The following is a 17,267-nucleotide window of genomic DNA, read 5'->3' as shown; positions in this document are numbered from 1 at the left end:
TGATAGCCCAGAGACTGTTAGACTGATAGCACAGAGACTGTTAGACTGATAGCACAGAGACTGTTAGACTGATAGCACAGAGACTGTTAGACTGATAGCACAGAGACTGTTAGACTGATAGCAGAGAGACTGTTAGACTGATAGCACAGAGGGACTAGAGACTGTTAGACTGATAGCACAGAGACTGTTAGACTGATAGCCCAGAGACTGTTAGACTGATAGCACAGAGGGACTAGAGACTGTTAGACTGATAGCACAGAGACTGTTAGACTGATAGCCCAGAGACTGTTAGACTGATAGCACAGAGACTGTTAGACTGATAGCACAGAGACTGTTAGACTGATAGCACAGAGACTGTTAGACTGATAGCACAGAGACTGTTAGACTGATAGCCCAGAGACTGTTAGACTGATAGCACAGAGACTGTTAGACTGATAGCCCAGAGACTGTGAGACTGTTAGACAGATAGCACAGATGGACCAGAGACTGTTAGACTGATAGCACAGAGACTGTTAGACTGACAGCACAGAGACTGTTATACTGACAGCACAGAGACTGTTAGACTGACAGCACAGAGACTGTTATACTGATAGCACAGAGACTGTTATACTGATAGCACAGAGACTGTTAGACTGATAGCCCAGAGACTGTTAGACTGATAGCCCAGAGACTGTTAGACTGATAGCACAGAGGGACCAGAGACTGATAGACTGATAGCACAGAGACTGTTAGACTGATAGCACATAGGGACTAGAGACTGTTAGACTGATAGCACAGAGACTGTTAGACTGATAGCCCAGAGACTGTTAGACTGATAGCACAGAGGGACCAGAGACTGTTAGACTGATAGCACAGAGACTGTTAGACTGATAGCACAGAGACTGTTAGACTGATAGCCCAGAGACTGTTAGACTGATAGCCCAGAGACTGTTAGACTGATAGCACAGAGGGACCAGAGACTGTTAGACTGATAGCACATAGACTGTTAGACTGATAGCACAGAGACTGTTAGACTGATAGCACAGAGACTGTGAGACTGTTAGACTGATAGCACAGAGGGACCAGAGACTGATAGACTGATAGCACAGAGACTGTTAGACTGATAGCACAGAGACGGTTAGACTGATAGCACAGAGGGACCAGAGACTGTTAGACTGACAGCACAGAGACTGTTCGACTGATAGCCCAGAGACGGTTAGACTGATAGCCCAGAGACTGTTAGACTGATAGCACAGAGGGACCAGAGACTGATAGACTGATAGCACAGAGACTGTTAGACTGATAGCACAGATACTGTTAGACTGATAGCACAGAGGGACCAGAGACTGTTAGACTGATAGCACAGAGACTGTTAGACTGATAGCACAGAGACTGTTAGACTGATAGCCCAGAGACTGTTAGACTGATAGCACAGAGGGACCAGAGACTGTTAGACTGATAGCACAGGTACTGTTAGACTGATAGCCCAGAGACTGTTAGACTGATAGCACAGAGGGACCAGAGACTGATAGACTGATAGCACAGAGACTGTTAGACTGATAGCACAGAGGGACCAGAGACTGATAGCAGAGACTGTTAGACTGATAGCACAGAGACTGTTAGACTGATAGCACAGAGGGACCAGAGACTGATAGCACAGAGACTGTTAGACTGATAGCACAGAGACTGTTAGACTGACAGCACAGAGACTGTTATACCGATAGCACAGAGACTGTTAGACTGACAGCACAGAGACTGTTAGACTGATAGCACAGAGACTGTTAGACTGACAGCACAGAGACTGTTAGACTGATAGCACAGAGACTGTTAGACTGATAGCACAGAGGGACCAGAGTGTTAGACTGATAGCCCAGAGACTGTTAGACTGATAGCACAGAGACTGTTAGACTGATAGCACAGAGGGACCAGAGACTGTTAGACTGATAGCACAGAGACTGTTAGACCGACAGCACAGAGACTGTTAGACTGATAGCCCAGAGACTGTTAGACTGATAGCCCAGAGACTGTTAGACTGATAGCCCAGAGACTGTTAGACTGATAGCCCAGAGACTGTTAGACTGATAGCACAGAGACTGTTAGACTGATAGCACAGAGGGACCAGAGTGTTAGACTGATAGCCCAGAGACTGTTAGACTGATAGCACAGAGACTGTTAGACTGATAGCACAGAGGGACCAGAGACTGTTAGACTGATAGCACAGAGACTGTTAGACTGATAGCACAGAGACTGTTAGACTGATAGCCCAGAGACTGTTAGACTGATAGCCCAGAGACTGTTAGACTGATAGCCCAGAGACTGTTAGACTGATAGCCCAGAGACTGTTAGACTGATAGCACAGAGGGACCAGAGACTGTTAGACTGATAGCACAGAGACTGTTAGACCGACAGCACAGAGACTGTTAGACTGATAGCCCAGAGACTGTTAGACTGATAGCCCAGAGACTGTTAGACTGATAGCCCAGAGACTGTTAGACTGATAGCCCAGAGACTGTTAGACTGATAGCCCAGAGACTGTTAGACTGATAGCACAGAGACTGTTAGACTGATAGCACAGAGACTGTTAGACTGATAGCACAGAGACTGTTAGACTGGTAGCACAGAGACTGTTAGACTGATAGCACAGAGGTACCAGAGACTGTTAGACGAGTCCGAGAGAGAGACAGTACCCATACGATCAGTTAGTCAGTACCTCTCCACAGCAGAAATCTCTATTCCAGCAGTGTTGCTGTTGCCGAACTTGAAGGTGATGAGTTCTGGGTGTTTCTTCTTGGAGGTGATCTTGACCACGCTGTTGAGGGCCTGTCTGGACTGGATATAGGCAAAACCCTTCCTGGACGCGATCTCCCTCAGACAGTACATGTGGGTCGCTGTGATCAGCAGGTGACTGGTGAAACAGGAACCATATTACATTAGAAACAGGAACAATGTTGCATGTTAGTTCATCTAATTAATGAAGGTAACCATTAGCGGATCAGGGATAATCTTTCTGGGTTCATGTACTAAAACATACAATAGACAAGACAATATAAATAAGAAACTGGTAATGGCGTCATCAAACTGCTATGGATGAGTTCTCTCTCTCTCTCTACGTAGAGGGCTGTCTCCTGACCATATCTCACTGACTATGCAGCACTGTTGATGGCCTTACAATCAAATCTAATCTAATGATTTTTTTTACTAAGCCCTTTTTACATCAGCAGTTGTCACAAAGCGCTTTACAGTTAACTGGCCTCACCTGGGGAGCATGTCTCTATTGTAACAGGTAACTCACCTGGGGGACATGTCTCTATTGTAACAGGTAACTCACCTGGGGAACATGTCTCTATTGTAACAGGTAACTCACCTGGGGAACATGTCTCTATTGTAACAGGTAACTCACCTGGGGAGCATGTCTCTATTGTAACAGGTAACTCACCTGGGGGACATGTCTCTATTGTAACAGGTAACTCACCTGGGGAACATGTCTCTATTGTAACAGGTAACTCACCTGGGGAACATGTCTCTATTGTAACAGGTAACTCACCTGGGGAGCATGTCTCTATTGTAACAGGTAACTCACCTGGGGGACATGTCTCTATTGTAACAGGTAACTCACCTGGGGAACATGTCTCTATTGTAACAGGTAACTCACCTGGGGAACATGTCTCTATTGTAACAGGTAACTCACCTGGGGAACATGTCTCTATTGTAACAGGTAACTCACCTGGGGAACATGTCTCTATTGTAACAGGTAACTCACCTGGGGAACATGTGTTTATTGTAACAGGTAACTCACCTGGGGAACATGTCTCTATTGTAACAGGTAACTCACCTGGGGAACATGTCTCTATTGTAACAGGTAACTCACCTGGGGAACATGTCTCTATTGTAACAGGTAACTCACCTGGGGAACATGTCTCTATTGTAACAGGTAACTCACCTGGGGAACATGTCTCTATTGTAACAGGTAACTCACCTGGGGAACATGTCTCTATTGTAACAGGTTACTCACCTGGGGAACATGTCTCTATTGTAACAGGTAACTCACCTGGGGAACATGTCTCTATTGTAACAGGTAACTCACCTGGGGAACATGTCTCTATTGTAACAGGTAACTCACCTGGGGAACATGTCTCTATTGTAACAGGTAACTCACCTGGGGAACATGTCTCTATTGTAACAGGTAACTCACCTGGGGAACATGTCTCTATTGTAACAGGTAACTCACCTGGGGAACATGTCTCTATTGTAACAGGTAACTCACCTGGGGAACATGTCTCTATTGTAACAGGTAACTCACCTGGGGAACATGTGTTTATTGTAACAGGTAACTCACCTGGGGAACATGTCTCTATTGTAACAGGTAACTCACCTGGGGAACATGTCTCTATTGTAACAGGTAACTCACCTGGGGAACATGTCTCTATTGTAACAGGTAACTCACCTGGGGAACATGTCTCTATTGTAACAGGTAACTCACCTGGGGAACATGTCTCTATTGTAACAGGTAACTCACCTGGGGAACATGTCTCTATTGTAACAGGTAACTCACCTGGGGAACATGTCTCTATTGTAACAGGTAACTCACCTGGGGAACATGTCTCTATTGTAACAGGTAACTCACCTGGGGAACATGTCTCTATTGTAACAGGTAACTCACCTGGGGAACATGTCTCTATTGTAACAGGTAACTCACCTGGGGAACATGTCTCTATTGTAACAGGTAACTCACCTGGGGAACATGTCTCTATTGTAACAGGTAACTCACCTGGGGAACATGTCTCTATTGTAACAGGTAACTCACCTGGGGAACATGTCTCTATTGTAACAGGTTACTCACCTGGGGAACATGTCTCTATTGTAACAGGTAACTCACCTGGGGAACATGTCTCTATTGTAACAGGTAACTCACCTGGGGAACATGTCTCTATTGTAACAGGTAACTCACCTGGGGAACATGTCTCTATTGTAACAGGTAACTCACCTGGGGAACATGTCTCTATTGTAACAGGTAACTCACCTGGGGAACATGTCTCTATTGTAACAGGTAACTCACCTGGGGAACATGTCTCTATTGTAACAGGTAACTCACCTGGGGAACATGTCTCTATTGTAACAGGTAACTCACCTGGGGAACATGTGTTTATTGTAACAGGTAACTCACCTGGGGAACATGTCTCTATTGTAACAGGTAACTCACCTGGGGAACATGTCTCTATTGTAACAGGTAACTCACCTGGGGAACATGTCTCTATTGTAACAGGTAACTCACCTGGGGAACATGTCTCTATTGTAACAGGTAACTCACCTGGGGAACATGTCTCTATTGTAACAGGTAACTCACCTGGGGAACATGTCTCTATTGTAACAGGTAACTCACCTGGGGAACATGTCTCTATTGTAACAGGTAACTCACCTGGGGAACATGTCTCTATTGTAACAGGTAACTCACCTGGGGAACATGTCTCTATTGTAACAGGTAACTCACCTGGGGAACATGTCTCTATTGTAACAGGTAACTCACCTGGGGAACATGTCTCTATTGTAACAGGTAACTCACCTGGGGAATATGTGTTTATTGTAACAGGTAACTCACCTGGGGAACATGTCTCTATTGTAACAGGTAACTCACCTGGGGAACATGTCTCTATTGTAACAGGTAACTCACCTGGGGAACATGTCTCTATTGTAACAGGTAACTCACCTGGGGAACATGTGTCCGGTCTCCTTGACCTCATTACAGGGAACATGGTGCTTCACGTCTGGCTTGTTGATCCACGTCTGGATGTTTACGATCTCCTTCCTGTCATCATCCGACATGGACGAGCTGTCAATCTCATCTGAACAGACAGACAGAGAGAGAGTTACAGCCATAGAGTTAAAACTAGATCAATAGTTAGGTCAACTAGTGCAGGGGTTCCCAATAGTTGTTGCTTTCTGATCCACCAATTGAGTTGTCTGTTGAGTCACGACCCCACATCAGGGTGAGAGGTGACCCCTGCCGTGACCCACAGGTGGGCACCGACCCACAGTTTGGGAACCACTGAACTAGTGGTGAGTAGGGCTGTGGCGGTCATGACATTTCGTCAGCCGGTGACTGTCAAGCAAATAACTGCCGGTCTCACGGTAAATGACCTTTAATTAACATAAAACACATTTAGCATCTCCTGTCTTCCACACATAGCCTACAAGCCACTGATGCAAACCTTTGGAACATCTGCATTTTAAAAAGTCTAATAAATCCATGTAATATAGCCTACACCATCACAATATATCCATTATCGTCATGATATGAAACTAATTTATATTTCAGAAGAACAGAATAGCATACTCTGAGTTGTCCTTATGTTACGTCCTGATCTGGCTATGCCAAATGGCTGTGGGCTACACTAGTTCATTTAGCAGACAAGAATTCCGTGGCATTATTTTATAGTATGAAGAATACAATCGAACAAAGCTGAATAAAATAAAAATGATATATTCTCCAAACGATTTGAGGGAGTGTGCACATGCTGCTGTGATGGAAAATGTTATGTTTGTGCTTTTCTAATAACCAATTTCTGTGTTCATGCAAGTGACTGATTGAACGAATCCTCACTATCAGTATCTGCAATTTGGCAGTACGCCAAGAACCTTGTTTTGAGACTGAAATAATATCTCTGTTTCAAGGTCTCAACTTAGAGAGAAGAAGCCTTGAAGTATTGGTCGGTCACATGCATGCACCAAACGTTATATGATTAATTAATTATGAATGCTGAATAAGCTAAATCATGCCTACAGTTGAAGTTTACATAAACCTTAGCCAAATATATTTACAACTCAGTTTTTCACAATTCCTGACATTTAACACTAGTAAAAATTCCCTGTCTTAGGTCAGTTAGGATCACCACTTTATTTTAAGAATGTGAAATGTCAGAATAATAGTAGAGAGAATGATTTCTTTCAGCTTTTAATTCTTTCATCACATTCCCAGTGTGTCAGAAGTTTACATACACTCAATTAGTATTTGGTAGCATTGCCTTTAAATTGTTTACTTGGGTCAAACGTTTCGGGTAGCCTTCCACAAGCTTCCCACAATAAGTTGGGTGAATTTTGGCCCATTCGTCCTGACTGAGCTGGTGTAACTGAGTCAGGTTTGTAGGCCTCCTTGCTTGCACACGCTTTTTCAGTTCTGCCCACAAATGTTCTATAGGATTGAGGTCAGGGCTTTGTGATGGCCACTCCAATACCTTGACTTTGTTGTCCTTAAGCCATTTTGCCATAACTTTGGAAGTATGCTTGGGGTCATTGTCCATTTGGAAGACCCATTTGCGAACAAACTTTAACTTCTTGACTGATGTCTTGAGATGTTGCTTCAATATATCCACATAATTTTCCTTCCTCATGATGCCATCTATTTTGTGAAGTGCACCAGTCCCTCCTGCAGCAAAGCACCCCCACAGCATGATGCTGCCATCCCCGTGCTTCACGGTTGGGATGGTGTTCTAGCCTATAGAAAGCTGATGGGATCCTCATCTTTTTAATAGAGGCCATCACTCTGTTTTGTCATGCGATTGCATAGCCTATAGACGTAGCAACATGAGCACGTGGGCTCTCATGAAGTGTTGGATGATATTTTCGAATACATTTGCATTGATGTCAGAGTGATTAGAGGGACAATAGAGTGCTGAGTACCAGGCAGGTAGCAAGTTTGGTAGGCTACTAACAGTGGTGTAAAGTACTTAAGTAAAAAATACTTTAAAGTACTACTTAAGTCGTTTTTTGGGGTACCTGTACTTTACTATTTATATGTTTGACTATTTTCACTTTTACTCCACTACATTCCTAAAGAAAATAATTTACTTTTTACTCCATACATTTTCCCTGAAACCCAAAAAGAACTTGTTACATTTCGAATGCTTAGCAAGACAGGAAAATGGTCCAATTCACGCACTTATCAAGAGAACATCCCTGGTCATCCCTACTGCCTCTGATCTGGCGGAATCCCTAAACACAAATGCTTAGTTTGTAAATTATGTCTGAGTGTTGGAGTGTGCCCCTGGCTATCCGTAAATTTAAAAAACAAGAAAATCGTGCCGTCTGGTTTGCTTAATATAAGGAATTTTAAATGATTTATCATTTTACTTTTGATACTTAAGTATATTTTCGCAATTACATTTACTTTTGATACTTAAGTATATCTAAAACCAAATACTTTTAAACTTTTACTCAAGTAGTATTTTGCTGGGTGACTTTCACTATTACTTGAGTCATTTTCTATTAAGGTATCTTTACTTTTACTCAAGTATGACGATTGGGTACTTTTTCCACCACTGGCTACTAATGACCATCATCAGCATCAGAGCTTGGAGAAGCCTAGTTACCGTGACTAAACGGTCACGTGGAATTTGACTGCCTTCATGACTCGTGACCGCCGGTGTGGCGGTAATACGGTCACCGCAACAGCCCTAGTTGTGAGTCAGGTCTACAGATGGAGAGGAGAACCGGTCTGAAGGAAGGACTGATTGGGGTTCCAGGGTTGTACTAGTATTGTACTAGTTTTGTACTAGTATTGTATTATTGATTGTAGTACTGTAGTATTGTAGTGGTACTTAAGTATTATAGTAGTACTTATTGTAGTAGTAGTGTAGTTTGTATTAATATTGATTGTAGCACTGTAGTACTAATGTAGTAGTATTGATTGTTGTATTACTGTAGTAGTATTGATTGTAGTAGTACTGTAGTAGTATTGATTGTAGTAGTACTGTAGTAGTACTGATTGTAGTAGTGTAGTAGTATTGATTGTAGTAGTACTGTAGTAGTATTGATTGTAGTAGTAGAAGTAGTATTGATTGTAGTAGTGTAGTAGTAGTGATTGTTGTAGTACTGTAGTAGTATTGATTGTGGTAGTGTAGTAGTATTGATTGTTGTAGTAGTGTAGTAGTCTTGATTGCTGTAGTAGTGTAGTAGTATTGATTGTAGTAGTGTAGTAGTATTGATTGTAGTAGTGTAGTAGTATTGATTGTTGTAGTACTGTAGTAGTATTGATTGTAGTAGTAGAAGTAGTATTGCTTGTAGTAGTGTAGTAGTATTGATTGTAGTAGTGTAGTAGTATTGATTGTAGTAGTGTAGTAGTATTGATTGTTGTAGTACTGTAGTAGTATTGATTGTTGTAGTACTGTAGTAGTATTGATTGTTGTAGTACTGTAATATTATTTATTGTTGTAGTACTGTAATAGTATTGATTGTTGTAGTACTGTAGTAGTATTGATTGTTGTAGTACTGTAGTAGTATTGATTGTAGTAGTACTGTAGTAGTATTGATTGTAGTAGTATTGTAGTAGTATTGATTGTAGTAGTACTGTAGTAGTATTGATTGTAGTAGTGTAGTAATATTGATTGTAGCACTGTAGTACTAATGTAGTAGTATTGATTGTTGTAGTACTGTAGTAGTATTGATTGTAGTATTACTGTAGTAGTATTGATTGTAGTAGTAGAAGTAGTATTGATTGTTGTAGTACTGTAGTAGTATTGATTGTTGTAGTACTGTAGTAGTATTGATTGTAGTAGTACTGTAGTAGTATTGATTATAGTAGTACTGTAGTAGTATTGATTGTAGTAGTGTAGTAATATTGATTGTAGCACTGTAGTACTAATGTAGTAGTAGTGATTGTAGTAGTGTAGTAGTATTGATTGTTGTAGTACTGTAGTAGTATTGATTGTAGTAGTAGAAGTAGTATTGATTGTAGTAGTACTGTAGTAGTATTGATTGTAGTAGTGTTGTAGTATTGATTGTAGTAGTGTAGTAGTATTGATTGTTGTAGTACTGTAGTAGTATTGATTGTAGTAGTAGAAGTAGTATTGATTGTAGTAGTATTGATTGTTGTAGTGTAGTAGTATTGATTGTTGTAGTACTGTAGTAGTATTGATTGTAGTAGTGTAGTAGTATTGATTGTAGTAGTGTAGTAGTATTGATTGTAGTACTGTAATAGTATTGATTGTAGTAGTACTGTAGATGTATTTAATTAATTATTAATATGCCATTTAGCAGACGCTTTTATCCAAAGCGACTTACAGTCATGCTTGCATAAATTTTTGTGTATGGGTGGTCCCGGGGATCGAACCCACTACCTTGGCGTTACAAGCGCCGTGCTCTACCAGCTGAGCTACAGAGGACCACAATTTCACAGTAGTTACCTGTATCATACTCTTCCTCATCACCGATGCTGAACACTGGCTTCACTCCTCTGTAAGGTTTTCCAACCCGGTCACTACTGCTCACATGTCTGTTATATAGAAGAGACAAACAAGTCAGACAGGGTTGTTCTTCATTCCTGCCACCCAACATGACACACGCACAGCCACACGCACAGCCACACGCACAGCCACACCCACAGCCACACCCACAGCCACACCCACAGCCACACCCACACCCACAGCCACACGCACAGCCACACCCACAGCCCATCTGGGATTAGTCAGGCAGCTATGCAATGTTACTGTTAGAGGAAGAAGAAATCAGTTAAAGCAGTGGTTCTACAATTACAGCATATTATTAGTGGTGATATCTATATAGATATATATCCAGGGAAACAGTGAACCATAGACCTGGTTATCACCTTGGAGAACAGTGAACCATAGACCTGGTTATCACCTTGGAGAACAGTGAAATAGTATAACATACTAAAAGTGAATGTCCACGCAAACAGTGGCGAGGCAAAGATCCAAGATCCACTATAGACTACTCATATAGTTAGACTAGAAAGAGCGACAGTGACCTACAGACAGTGACTACAGATAGTGACCTAAAGACAGTGACCTACAGACAGTGACCTAAAGACAGTGACCTACAGATAGTAACTACATATCAGAGCGAGTAGCTCCAGTGTTGACACATGGATAAGAGCTGTAGGTAATACGTGGAAGCATAGAGATACAGTGATCAGAGAGCAGTACTTCATCACGGAGCCAGCGTGTGGACTGGAGACATGGTGTGGGGATAGGAGCAGTGTGATAGGGGACATGGTGTGAGGATAGGAGCAGTGTGATAGGGGACATGGTGTGGGTAAGGATAGGAGCAGTGTGATAGGGGACATGGTGTGAGGATAGGAGCAGTGTGATAGGGGACATGGTGTGAGGATAGGAGCAGTGTGATAGGGGACATGGTGTGAGGATAGGAGCAGTGTGATAGGGGACATGGTGTGAGGATAGGAGCAGTGTGATAGGGGACATGGTGTGAGGATAGGAGCAGTGTGATAGGGGACATGGTGTGGGTAAGGATAGGAGCAGTGTGATAGGGGACATGGTGTGAGGATAGGAGCAGTGTGATAGGGGACATGGTGTGAGGATAGGAGCAGTGTGATAGGGGACATGGTGTGAGGATAGGAGCAGTGTGATAGGGGACATGGTGTGAGGATAGAAGCAGTGTGATAGGGGACATGGTGTGGGAAAGGATAGGAGCAGTGTGATAGGGGACATGGTGTGAGGATAGGAGCAGTGTGATAGGTGACATGGTGTGAGGATAGGAGCAGTGTGATAGGGGACATGGTGTGAGGATAGGAGCAGTGTGATAGGGGACATGGTGTGAGGATAGGAGCAGTGTGATAGGGGACATGGTGTGAGGATAGGAGCAGTGTGATAGGGGACATGGTGTGAGGATAGGAGCAGTGTGATAGGGGACATGGTGTGGGAAAGGATAGGAGCAGTGTGATAGGGGACATGGTGTGAGGATAGGAGCAGTGTGATAGGGGACATGGTGTGAGGATAGGAGCAGTGTGATAGGGGACATGGTGTGAGGATAGGAGCAGTGTGATAGGGGACATGGTGTGGGTAAGGATAGGAGCAGTGTGATAGGGGACATGGTGTGGGTAAGGGAATGGAGCAGTGTGATAGGGGACATGGTGTGAGGATAGGAGCAGTGTGATAGGGGACATGGTGTGAGGATAGGAGCAGTGTGATAGGGGACATGGTGTGAGGATAGGAGCAGTGTGATAGGGGACATGGTGTGAGGATAGGAGCAGTGTGATAGGGGACATGGTGTGGGAAAGGATAGGAGCAGTGTGATAGGGGACATGGTGTGAGGATAGGAGCAGTGTGATAGGGGACATGGTGTGAGGATAGGAGCAGTGTGATAGGGGATATGGTGTGGGTAAGGATAGGAGCAGTGTGATAGGGGACATGGTGTGAGGATAGGAGCAGTGTGATAGGGGACATGGTGTGAGGATAGGAGCAGTGTGATAGGGGACATGGTGTGAGGATAGGAGCAGTGTGATAGGGGACATGGTGTGGGAAAGGATAGGAGCAGTGTGATAGGGGACATGGTGTGAGGATAGGAGCAGTGTGATAGGGGACATGGTGTGAGGATAGGAGCAGTGTGATAGGGGACATGGTGTGAGGATAGGAGCAGTGTGATAGGGGACATGGTGTGAGGATAGGAGCAGTGTGATAGGGGACATGGTGTGAGGATAGGAGCAGTGTGATAGGGGACATGGTGTGGGTAAGGATAGGAGCCGTGTGATAGGGGACATGGTGTGGGTAAGGATAGGAGCAGTGTGATAGGGGACATGGTGTGAGGATAGGAGCAGTGTGATAGGGGACATGGTGTGGGTAAGGATAGGAGCAGTGTGATAGGGGACATGGTGTGGGTAAGGATAGGAGCAGTGTGATAGGGGACATGGTGTGAGGATAGGAGCAGTGTGATAGGGGACATGGTGTGAGGATAGGAGCAGTGTGATAGGGGACATGGTGTGGGTAAGGATAGGAGCAGTGTGATAGGGGACATGGTGTGGGTAAGGGAATGGAGCAGTGTGATAGGGGACATGGTGTGGGTAAGGGAATGGAGCAGTGTGATAGGGGACATCGTGTGAGGATAGGAGCAGTGTGATAGGGGACATGTTGTGGGTGAGGATAGGAGCAGTGTGATAGGGGACATGGTGTGGGTAAGGATAGGAGCAGTGCGATAGGGGACATGGTGTGGGTAAGGATAGGAGCAGAGTGATAGGGGACATGGTGTGAGGATAGGAGCAGTGTGATAGGGGACATGGTGTGGGTAAGGATAGGAGCAGTGTGATAGGGGACATGGTGTGAGGATAGGAGCAGTGTGATAGGGGAAATGGTGTGGGTAAGGATAAGAGCAGTGTGATAGGGGACATGGTGTGGGTAAGGATAGGAGCAGAGTGATAGGGGACATGGTGTGAGGATAGGAGCAGTGTGATAGGGGACATGGTGTGAGGATAGGAGCAGTGTGATAGGGGACATGGTGTGAGGATAGGAGCAGTGTGATAGGGGACATGGTGTGGGTAAGGGATAGGAACAGTGTGATGGGGACATGGTGTGAGGATAGGAGCAGTGTGATAGGGGACATGGTGTGGGTAAGGATAGGAGCAGTGTGATAGGGGACATGGTGTGAGGATAGGAGCAGTGTGATGGGGACATGGTGTGGGTAAGGATAGGAGCAGTGTGATAGGGGACATGGTGTGGGTAAGGATAGGAGCAGTGCGATAGGGGACATGGTGTGGGTAAGGATAGGAGCAGTGTGATAGGGGACATGGTGTGAGGATAGGAGCAGTGTGATAGGGGATATGATGTGGGTATGGATAGGAGCAGTGTGATAGGGGACAAGGTGTGAGGATAGGAGCAGTGTGATAGGGGACATGGTGTGAGGATAGGAGCAGTGTGATAGGGGACATGGTGTGAGGATAGGAGCAGTGTGATAGGGGACATGGTGTGGGTAAGGATAGGAGCAGTGTGATAGGGGACATGGTGTGGGTAAGGATAGGAGCAGTGTGATAGGGGACATGGTGTGAGGATAGGAGCAGTGTGATAGGGGAAATGGTGTGGGTAAGGATAGGAGCAGTGTGATAGGGGACATGGTGTGGGTAAGGATAGGAGCAGAGTGATAGGGGACATGGTGTGAGGATAGGAGCAGTGTGATAGGGGACATGGTGTGAGGATAGGAGCAGTGTGATAGGGGACATGGTGTGAGGATAGGAGCAGTGTGATAGGGGACATGGTGTGAGGATAGGAGCAGTGTGATAGGGGACATGGTGTGAGGATAGGAGCAGTGTGATAGGGGACATGGTGTGGGTAAGGATAGGAGCAGAGTGATAGGGGACATGGTGTGAGGATAGGGGCAGTGTGATAGGGGACATGGTGTGAGGATAGGAGCAGTGTGATAGGGGACAAGGTGTGAGGATAGGAGCAGTGTGATAGGGGACATGGTGTGGGTAAGGATAGGAGCAGAGTGATAGGGGACATGGTGTGAGGATAGGAGCAGAGTGATAGGGGACATGGTGTGAGGATAGGGGCAGTGTGATAGGGGACATGGTGTGGGTAAGGATAGGAGCAGTGTGATAGGGGACATGGTGTGGGTAAGGATAGGAGCAGTGTGATAGGGGACATGGTGTGAGGATAGGAGCAGTGTGATAGGGAAAATGGTGTGGGTAAGGATAGGAGCAGTGTGATAGGGGACATGGTGTGGGTAAGGATAGGAGCAGAGTGATAGGGGACATGGTGTGAGGATAGGAGCAGTGTGATAGGGGACATGGTGTGAGGATAGGAGCAGTGTGATAGGGGACATGGTGTGAGGATAGGAGCAGTTTGATAGGGGACATGGTGTGGGTAAGGGATAGGAACAGTGTGATAGGGGACATGGTGTGGGTAAGGGATAGGAACAGTGTGATAGGGGACATGGTGTGAGGATAGGAGCAGTGTGATAGGGGACATGGTGTGGGTAAGGATAGGAGCAGTGTGATAGGGGAAATGGTGTGAGGATAGGAGCAGTGTGATGGGGACATGGTGTGGGTAAGGATAGGAGCAGTGTGATAGGGGACATGGTGTGGGTAAGGATAGGAGCAGAGTGATAGGGGACATGGTGTGAGGATAGGAGCAGTGTGATAGGGGACATGGTGTGAGGATAGGAGCAGTGTGATAGGGGACATGGTGTGAGGATAGGAGCAGTGTGATGGGAGACATGGTGTGGGTAAGGATAGGAGCAGTGTGATAGGGGACATGGTGTGAGGATAGGAGCAGTGTGATAGGGGACATTGTGTGAGGATAGGAGCAGTGTGATAGGGGACATGGTGTGGGTAAGGATAGGAGCAGTGTGATAGGGGACATGGTGTGAGGATAGGAGCAGTGTGATAGGGGACATTGTGTGAGGATAGGAGCAGTGTGATAGGGGACATGGTGTGAGCATAGGAGCAGTGTGATAGGGGACATGGTGTGAGGATAGGAGCAGTGTGATAGGGGACATGGTGTGGGTAAGGATAGGAGCAGTGTGATAGGGGACATGGTGTGAGGATAGGAGCAGTGTGATAGGGGACATGGTGTGAGTAAGGATAGGAGCAGTGTGATAGGGGACATGGTGTGAGGATAGGAGCAGTGTGATAGGGGACATGGTGTGAGGATAGGAGCAGTGTGATAGGGGACATGGTGTGAGGATAGGAGCAGTGTGATAGGGGACATGGTGTGGGTAAGGGATAGGAACAGTGTGATAGGGGACATGGTGTGAGGATAGGAGCAGTGTGATAGGGGACATGGTGTGGGTAAGGATAGGAGCAATGTGATAGGGGACATGGTGTGAGGATAGGAGCAGTGTGATGGGGACATGGTGTGGGTAAGGATAGGAGCAGTGTGATAGGGGACATGGTGTGGGTAAGGATAGGAGCAGTGTGATAGGGGACATGGTGTGAGGATAGGAGCAGTGTGATAGGGGACATGGTGTTGGTAAGGATAGGAGCAGTGTGATAGGAGACATGGTGTGGGTAAGGATAGGAGCAGTGTGATGGGGACATGGTGTGAGGATAGGAGCAGTGTGATAGGGGACATGGTGTGGGTAAGGATAGGAGCAGTGTGATAGGGGACATGGTGTGAGGATAGGAGCAGTGTGATAGGGGACATGGTGTGGGTAAGGATAGGAGCAGTGTGATAGGGGACATGGTGTGAGGATAGGAGCAGTGTGATAGGGGACATGGTGTGGGGATAGGAGCAGTGTGATAGGGGACATGGTGTGAGGATAGGAGCAGTGTGATAGGGGACATGGTGTGAGGATAGGAGCAGTGTGATAGGGGACATGGTGTGAGGCTAGGGGCAGTGTGATAGGGGACATGGTGTGGGTAAGGATAGGAGCAGTGTGATAGGGGACATGGTGTGGGTAAGGATAGGAGCAGAGTGATAGGGGACATGGTGTGAGGATAGGAGCAGTGTGATAGGGGACATGGTGTGAGGATATGAGCAGTGTGATAGGAGACATGGTGTGGGGATAGGAGCAGTGTGATAGGGGACAAGGTGTGAGGATAGGAGCAGTGTGATAGGGGACATGGTGTGGGTAAGGATAGGAGCAGAGTGATAGGGGACATGGTGTGAGGATAGGAGCAGTGTGATAGGGGACATGGTGTGGGTAAGGATAGGAGCAGTGTGATAGGGGACATGGTGTTAGGATAGGAGCAGTGTGATAGGGGACATGGTGTGGGTAAGGATAGGAGCAGTGTTATAGGGGACATGGTGTGAGGATAGGAGCAGTGTGATAGGAGACATGGTGTGAGGATAGGAGCAGTGTGATAGGGGACATGGTGTGAGGATAGGAACAGTGTGATAGGGGACATGGTGTGAGGATAGGAGCAGTGTGATAGGGGACATGGTGTGGGTAAGGATAGGAGCAGTGTGATAGGGGACATGGTGTGAGGATAGGAGCAGTGTGATAGGGGACATGGTGTGGGTAAAGATAGGAGCAGTGTGATAGGGGACATGGTGTGAGGATAGGAGCAGTGTGATAGGAGACATGGTGTGAGGATAGGAGCAGTGTGATAGGGGACATGGTGTGAGGATAGGAGCAGTGTGATAGGGGACATGGTGTGAGGATAGGAGCAGTGTGATAGGGGACATGGTGTGGGTAAGGATAGGAGCAGTGTGATAGGGGACATGGTGTGAGGATAGGAGCAGTGTGATAGGGGACATGGTGTGGGTAAGGATAGGAGCAGTGTGATAGGGGACATGGTGTGAGGATAGGAGCAGTGTGATAGGAGACATGGTGTGAGGATAGGAGCAGTGTGATAGGGGACATGGTGTGAGGATAGGAGCAGTGTGATAGGATACATGGTGTGAGGATAGGAGCAGTGTGATGGGGACATGGTGTGAGGATAGGAGCAGTGTGATAGGGGACATGGTGTGAGGATAGGAGCAGTGTGATAGGGGACATGGTGTGGGTAAGGATAGGAGCAGTGTGATAGGGGACATGGTGTGGGTAAGGATAGGAGCAGTGTGATAGGGGACATGGTGTGAGGATAGGAGCAGTGTGGTAGGGGACATGGT

The 17,267-nt window shown here is 45.9% G+C and overlaps 1 protein-coding gene across 3 annotated transcripts in view; it reads right to left on the bottom strand.

Annotated features, from left to right (window-relative positions):
- The window catches only part of LOC311115274 (TBC1 domain family member 23), a 117,359-nt gene that overhangs the window by 36,001 nt on the left and 64,091 nt on the right, over positions 1-17,267 (bottom strand). For all 3 annotated transcript variants that reach the window (XR_014611210.1, XM_084190470.1, XM_084190471.1), the window contains 3 exons: positions 10,155-10,243; positions 5,684-5,819; positions 2,690-2,884 (listed from right to left, as the gene is read on the bottom strand). Coding sequence is in view for 2 of the 3 variants with exons in the window: in XM_084190470.1 (XP_084046596.1) it covers positions 2,690-2,884; positions 5,684-5,819; positions 10,155-10,243 (420 nt within the window). In the remaining variant the exon portion in view is untranslated. The remainder of the gene's footprint in view (positions 1-2,689; positions 2,885-5,683; positions 5,820-10,154; positions 10,244-17,267) is intronic.

Source organism: Coregonus lavaretus (assembly GCF_964263955.1).
Source record: "Coregonus lavaretus genome assembly, contig: HAP1_SCAFFOLD_689, whole genome shotgun sequence".
In the NCBI taxonomy this organism is placed as follows: Eukaryota; Metazoa; Chordata; class Actinopteri; order Salmoniformes; family Salmonidae; genus Coregonus; species Coregonus lavaretus.
This window is presented reverse-complemented; position numbering and strand designations above follow the sequence as displayed.